The sequence below is a fragment of the Genypterus blacodes genome, unplaced genomic scaffold (genome assembly GCF_046128005.1).
Source record: "Genypterus blacodes isolate CSIRO-AG114 ecotype Tasmania unplaced genomic scaffold, CSIRO-AGI_Gbla_v1 ptg000056l_1, whole genome shotgun sequence".
Taxonomy (NCBI): Eukaryota; Metazoa; Chordata; class Actinopteri; order Ophidiiformes; family Ophidiidae; genus Genypterus; species Genypterus blacodes.
Window position 1 is genome coordinate 440,001 of NW_027466868.1, and position 7,768 is coordinate 447,768.

The 7,768-nt window shown below is 43.3% G+C and overlaps 1 protein-coding gene across 1 annotated transcript in view; it reads left to right on the top strand.

The window, feature by feature from the left end:
• Nucleotides 1–6,253, top strand: part of LOC143002347 (transmembrane protein 163a) — a 13,510-nt gene extending 7,257 nt beyond the window's left edge. Inside the window, exons 5-8 of the mRNA XM_076152403.1 lie at nt 745–841; nt 4,745–4,856; nt 5,268–5,409; nt 5,501–6,253. Coding sequence (XP_076008518.1) covers nt 745–841; nt 4,745–4,856; nt 5,268–5,409; nt 5,501–5,561 — 412 coding nt within the window. The 3' untranslated portion in view covers nt 5,562–6,253. The remainder of the gene's footprint in view (nt 1–744; nt 842–4,744; nt 4,857–5,267; nt 5,410–5,500) is intronic.
• The last annotated feature ends 1,515 nt before the right edge of the window (nt 6,254–7,768 follow it).

Below are 7,768 nucleotides of genomic sequence, written 5' to 3' on the forward strand. Positions count from 1 at the left end.
CACCGGGCGAGTCATCAGTGCGACAGGGCGGTGCAGTTGTATTTAAAGGATATCAAAGTAAAGATACATTGTTGTTTTTTTCTCCGCAGAATGCATAAATTGATGAATGACGATGAAACCGGGCTGTTTGTGTTTATCTAACATCTGTGGTGTGGAGACTCAGTGGGGGAGCTGTTAGAGAGCTCCCATGGTGTGAATGTGCGTGTGTGTGTTTGCGTGCTGTACACTTCCTGGAGCAATGTTGGGTGTTGCCTTGGTTACCATTGCCAGTCAAAACCCAGGACGCCCATCACGGCCCTTTAGGAGTCACACTCACTCACACTCACACACACACACTTTCACGGTAACGCAGATCGGTTTCCTGTCCTGTCGTCGCCATGGTTACACCAGGCCATGCTACTCGAAAGCGCCTCAATAGTTATGTTGACAAGTTGGCACAAATAGGATGGAGTTGCTCATGTCTGATGTTGTATGAACTCTGGAGAGACTCTAGAGCCGTACTTGTGTGTGTGTCTGTGTGTGTGTGTGTGTGTATTAGCAGGATGACATTGTACATAATAGTAGATTTTGAGTCAAAGCTGCATTATGGCTTTGAAGTTATAGAAAAAAAGTCCATAGACAACCACTCAGACTGCTTCATCCTGTGTTAACACTGCATCACCACTAGATGGCAGCAAAGGTTACAGACGATACAGCCACCATTTGTCTCCTTACTTCTTCCTCTCTCTGTTTTTATACCTACAGAGCCTGCATCATCCTGGGTGTGGTTTTTATCCTGTCCTCCTTGTGCATTGTGGGTAAAGCGATCCATGACCTGGCCACCAAGCTGTTACCTGAAGTGGTAAGAAAAACACGATTTGGAGAAATTAAAATACAGCACAAGTGGCCCGATTATTGGGCAGGCTCACTAGTTTTGTGTCTTCAGTGCTGTTAAATGGCAGAAAAGTCAGATATTATCACACCAGATTAGCCTAGATTATGTCAGATTAGTATTTATTACGCCATGTTCTGTCTTCCACATGCAGCTGTCACCAGTTCTGACATCAAACTGTCACGTGTTATTACATTTGTAGCTTCCTGGCCAAAGTTGATAGTCAGATTCTGGAACGTTCCACTGTTTCATCTTGGACAGATAATAAACTTTTGTCCAGCTGGGACCCTGCTGTCCCTGTTGTGATGCCAGAACTGAGGATTTTCATTTAAGATGCATAAAATAAATAAAAGGCCCCTCCTGACCTCCTGCCAGCGTCTAATAATATCTGCTCATGTACGATCCAGGCTGTAGACTCAGATGTCAAATCTGTGACCGTGCCCACAAGGGAGCGTGTTTTCAGTTTCTGCTTGTCTTGGTCGCCGGCATGGTCGGTGGTTCAAGCTCAGCAGTGTGTGTGTGTGTGTGTCTGTGTGTGTGTGTGTACACAGCTCAGCATTACACTGAACAGGTGGGGGGTGTTGGACCTCTGTTCTTTGTTCTCAGCCAAAGGAAGATGCATTTTTAATTTTATGGTAATTTCATGGTAACTAATGTGGTTTGGTCTCAAGGAAAACTTCAGCTGCTTGCAAACGTGTCTAATCGTCTAATCCCCTTACAAACCCATGTTCATACTCCATTATGTATGGAATGGATCATGTTTAACCCTCATAATTCATCTCAATACCACATCTAGAGTCTGTTTTGTTGTTGTTATTAATAAATGGGTTATTTGCTCTTTAACATCGTTTGCTTTTCCTAGATTAAGTCGATATAGGTCTTAAAATCAGATTGCAGTGATTGTTAGGAAGCCAGAGTAAAGCCTTGTTAGAGTGAAGTGAAGTGGAAACATTTTATTTTTACTCCTGTCAGACGCAGTGACACAGTTTGTGGAGGTGGTGATGATCCATGTTAGATGCTGAGCGAGACGGCGCGGGAAGCTTATCTGCCGCGAGCAAAATCTCTTTCTCAGGGAGTGAACATTGAGTCTGAGCGTTTGCTGAAATATCTTTGCACAAAGTGAGACAGTATTCAGTCGCACAACAAACAATACAGCTCGTTTGTGACACTATCTGAAAACTGTGATCTGTTAGCAGCTCTCGGGTGTGTGTGTGTGTGTGTGTGTGTGTGTGAGTGTTGTTGCAGGATGATACATGTCACAGAACTCAGGTGTGAAGATCTGGTTGCCTGGCAATAGCCATCTCTGTAGAAATGCTTCAGAGGATTTGAACATAATGATGCTGATGATGCTGATGATGCTGATGAGTTAATATGGGAACAGGAGATTGCCGCTCTCGTTAGTTTTTTATTTCTTTATAAGCACAACTCTATAAGTACAGCTCTCTCTCTCTATATATACACATATATACTTCAATATACACTAAATATATTCACTTCATTCTACTTGTTGCTGTGAGAGGAGCATAAGTAGGTCACTGCCTGATTGGTAATTAGCTGCAGCTGTGGCAATTAGACACAGCTGCATCCAATAATCAATTTCACTGCAGTCCCACGTGACACACTGTTTTCTGTCCAAACACACACCAAACCATCCCTCACTGTCACAGGGACTACTTCCACTACGACTACTACGACTATTTCAGTGTATGAACTCCTCCCTTGTATCTTACTCTGTTATTTATCTGCCAACTGTTGCTCCAAGATGTGACCAAGGACAGACAGGAAAGATGCCTTGAAGTACTATTGCTCTATTTGGATACTTGAGTAGATTGTATGAATTCCCAACCAAAAAATGGATTTTTGGTGAAGCTGCCAAAAAAAAAGGAGGCTGAGAGTTTCCCATAACCTCTGCAACTCGCACAGGGTTTGAATTCAATTTGTTTTCCAATCCTTTATTGATGTATCAGTCCAACAAGTCTTCCATCTCGGGCTGCGGTGAGGCAGGACCGAGCAGCAAACAAAGCCGAGGTGAGGGAGCGGATTGTTGTTTTCCTGAGCCTCACCTGCTCCCCAGCTGTCACACACTCGGGTCAGGCCGTCGGTGCATCCGAGTCGCTGATATTTATAACCTCCCTCCTCTGTGCCGATGTTGAAAATCAGGCTTGTTTCCACCTCTTTTCTTCCCCCTCTTCCTCCTTGTCGCTATGAAATGTTAATAAGGTGCCAGCTGCTTAGGTATGCAGCGGCAAGAGAGGAAGAGGAGGGTGAGGAGGAAACGTGTGGAGGCGGATGGTTTGGTTTTGAGTTTGGTTTTCGAGTGTTCCTGCTCAGTTTGTCCTCAGAATACTAAAGCCACCGCATAACCTCAGCAAGTTTCCTTGGTGTATTTGGACATTTGTCCTCGATTTGTGGCTTGGTTAAATGATAAAAAAAAGCTAAATGTAGCCCCTTCCACAATTATTACCCATACATCCATTAAACATGAATGGTTTCTCCACGTGTAAGTGATTATAGTATATTCACATATAAACAGTCACGGACGATATTCTATACCGGATCCTAGTATTATTTCCTTGTCAAACTGTATGCCAGGCAGTGTGTTCAACTTCTCTCTCTCTCGTGTGTTTGTGTGTCTGTGTCTCTGTGGGCCGAAATGCCAGCCTGCCCAGCGTCTAGCAGAAGGTCAGGGGAGGGATTTCCCCTGATAACAGCCTGTGATTCAGAGCACGTGCTCCTTCCTTTCTACTCTGACACAGGAAGCTGAACTTTCCCAAAAAATTAAGAAATGCAATCTGCTTTGTGTTCTCACTAAAGGCCACTCTAAAGTGTTATAACAACCAAAAGCTGACTCCTTGACCTTGACAACCTCCCATAGTAACTTCAGTAACCTCCATGTCAGCTTGTAGCCCTGCTCCGCTCTCGCCTTTGCCTGAATACATGTAGCTCCTATCTGAAGATGACTTTCTGTCCACTAGATCCAGATCCTACTGTTCCAGATCATTGGCCCAAGAACACACACACACACACACACACACACACACACACACACACACACACACACACACAAAACATCCAAGGCTGAGGTAAATAATAGTAAAGTAAACACCTTATTGCCTTATTACACCTTTCTATTAGAATATAATCTATTTTTAGAGAATGTCTATTAAAGACTTTTCTGCACCTGCATTTCAAACTCGAAATCACATTTGGTTTAATAATATATATTTATAATAACAGGAATCTCAAGAGGTGTTTCACTTTAAACCATAAGCACAAGAGTGTTTCCTACATACAACCTTGGTTGGTGCTGCGTCTTTATTCCCGTTCCTGAGTGTGTGTCCTTTGCATAACATTTTGAGTGTGTGTGTGTTTGCTCAGGTAAACAGTGACTCAGGGCTGTGCATCACATTGAGATCATCTCCCTTTGATTCCTGTTACCTCGTCAAAAACAGCTTTTCATGCCTTCAAGGCTGTAGTGCAATATTAATGCTGCTGCAGAGGTGCTGAGTGCTCTGCAGCTCCCTCTCTCTCCTCCTCTATACTGACTCTGTACTTTTACCTTCTAGGCATTTAGCTGACTGACTAAACTGAGCTTAGTACGTACAGATTCACTTTACAACTTTGGTATACTCTGGTATATTAGATATTAATTATATGATCAGCTTACCTCATTAGTGGAGAAAGGACAGAGGATCCAGAATTGAACCCTGAGGAACACCGGGTCCAAGGTTTCATAGCTACAATTGGTGGCAGTTTTGTCTTAACAACCATTTATCTCAGTGAATACTTGTGATTTCAGTACTTTTTGGATACAAGACAAGCAAATCACATGACTCACATGAATGTCTCTCTCTGTCCCTCTCTCGCTCCCAGGACGACTTCCTGTTCACCGTTTCGATCGCCAGCGGTTTGTTGTGCATCCTCCTGGCGGTGATCAAGTTCATGCTGGGGAGAGTGCTCACGAGCCGAGCCCTCATCACTGATGGTGGGTACACACACACACACACACACACACACACACACACACACTTTCCATTCACCTCTAAGTGATGCTGTATAATTACTGGAAGGGTTTTTGTTGCAGGCGTCATTTCCCAGTAAGAGCAGCAAAGTGTGACTTCCAATGTGACACATGAATTTTTACGCTGCTCACATGTTTCTCGGACGGTCACGCTAACAGACAATGGCCTTAATGCGTTGCCATGGTGAAATGCTGACCTTCCAATATGTGACAGACATTAGAGGCATTTCAGGAATCCGTCGCGCCGATAGATAGACTTTTCGCGGGCTGGTGAGGAAGACCTCCACGCAAAATTAACACTAACGCTACAAAACCCTCAATAGCTGACTGCGATTTAGCAATCTGATGCTACTGTGGCCTTGTTTCTCTTTGCAGCATTTAATTCCTTGGTTGGTGGAATTATGGGCTTCTCCATTCTTGTCAGCGCCGAAGTATTCAAGCACCAACCCGATGTGTGGTACCTGGACGGGACAATAGGCGTCCTCATAGGCCTCATCATCCTCGCCTATGGAATCAAGTAAGCAATTTCGATCACATGATGCTTGAGAATATCCGAAACGTGACACCTGTAGGTTAATTTAAGTGTGTTGTACCTTCTTCATCCACAGACTGTTGGCGGACATGGTCCCGCGAATCCGCCAAACAAGAAACTACGAGCGTTTTGAGTGAGACACCTCAACTTCAGGATGAAGAACAAGAAAGGGAGAGGAGGGTTGGGGTTAGGGCATAACATGGGAGGGGGGACAGGGATTTCTGCTCCCTACAGTCTCCCCATTGACAATCACAGTGCACCCGGTCCTCAAGGTGCCGCTCAGTGTGTGTATGTGTTCGTCCCATTCACCTGCGTAGAGGAGGATTCTGGGATATTTTTCAGTGAGGGAAGACGGATATCGGCACAGATAAATGTCTTGGCACTTTCTCATTGTATTTTGGTGTATATAAAATCTTTATCTGTCTTTTCACTGTAGATGGGGCTGTGTGCTTGTTTCCATATTGTACCAAGGGAAACTGACTTCTAAAACGGTAGAGAGAATCGAGCACAGCAGGATTCTGGGTAATTGCTTCCTGGCTCCGTTAGAGGATAGGAAAATGTCCAAACAGGAGTGAGACAGGCTGGCCAGGCGACGTGTGGACACCTTTGAGAGGATCTAGAACTCCATCAAAGAGACACAAAGTCTGATGTATGATACCTCAGTTGCACATCATCGCTCTGGCACAACGCGGAGATTATTTTCCCATGGTTCCTTAAGGCTTTTGCTTCAGCCGTGCTCTTAAGTTTTGCAGCTTGACAAATCAAAAATGATTGATATATAGCTGCGCAATATTAAGAGTGCCATTCTGTATTTGTGGTGATTTAAGTAGTATGAGATGCTATCTACAATATTCTGCTGCAGGGAAAGGAGAGGAGTGAAATTCGTCACATTTTTCCCGTCACAAAAGGAAAACAGGTTAAACTGGTTAAATTGGAGGAATCCAAGGTGAGCAATATGACTCAGATTGAAGCCTACCTCTTCAAATGGAGTAATTCTTAGTATCTGGCGCCACCTGCCGGCTAGTAGAGGCACAAGGCGTTCTGCAGCACTGTCTAAATGACATGGAAAACTATTTTAAACTGGGATTCACCAATATCCTGCGTTTTCTTTTTTACCTTTTCATACAGCAAATTTAGTGCTCACGTTATGAAAGCCGAGCTGGTTTCCGAAAAAGGGAATCATGCTTATTTTCCGGCTGGAACTCCTGGGAGAATGATGGGACATCATCTCTTAATTCGTTTATGTTTACCTCTATGAAACCGGTCGTAGTTTACACACACAGTCAGGTACAACTGATCTCATTGCCAACCTTCTCATCTCAGATCTCGGTCTAAGGAGATGGAACTATCCCAAAAATTAGGATAATTAATTTTGGTGGACAGTAGATTTGTTTGTCTTTCCAGTATAATGTCTGGAGCTGCTGTTTGTTTTGGAGATATTAAACAAGGTAATGGCGACAATCTATAATATTGGGTACACTAACATGTGAATTGATGTTTTTAAATGCTGTGAAGATTTTTCCTCGTGTTTATACGCAGTGGAATCCCTGAGAAAGAACCTACGGAAGCTATTTTTACTTAAAAGCGATGTGCAAAAGTAGCCTGTTCGTGTGTGAACTATCACAAAAAGCAACTTTTATCTCTGAAGCCTTAATCTTACTGAGCAGTGTTTAGTGGCTGTGGAGCGTAAATGTGATTATCAGGTGGCGCTTTCCAGGACAGTGTTCATGTATTTTTCTGTTTTGCTGTACACACACACACATGTGTTACAGCGTTGTCATATTAAAGGGTTTTTTCTTCACGTTTTAAGGGGAACAACGGCGCATGCGCACACACATACAAAACATCAACGCACAAATAACGTGCTTTGGTACTTTCATCAGCTCAGTATTGCATTAAGTACATGAACAGACACACACACACACACAGATACAGTAGATTTCTGTTGTAAATCCTCCAATGTGTATTTGCTGTGATGTGTGAATTGTACACAGACTTTAATGAGTCAGGAGCCTTCTGTCACAGAAAAAAAGGTTTATTTAAAAATAAAGTTATATCCCTCTTGTCAAAGACTGAAAACAAAACATGATGTCGTTGCCTCTCATTGCTTGGAGCAATTCAAAACAACTGTTCCTCTTGAATGAAAACGGGACGGATTGCAAAGCAAATCAAGAGTCTGATATCGTATCGGGTTGTTTTGTTTTTTTAGTTTTTGTTTTTTTACAGTGGAGACATTCGAAGCTTAAGTTCACAAAGACGGATATGGTGAGGACACTTTGGACGGAAACGAGACGGAGCAGCCGATTCTTCACTCTCGTTACGCTCCAAGCACCAATAACAAAAA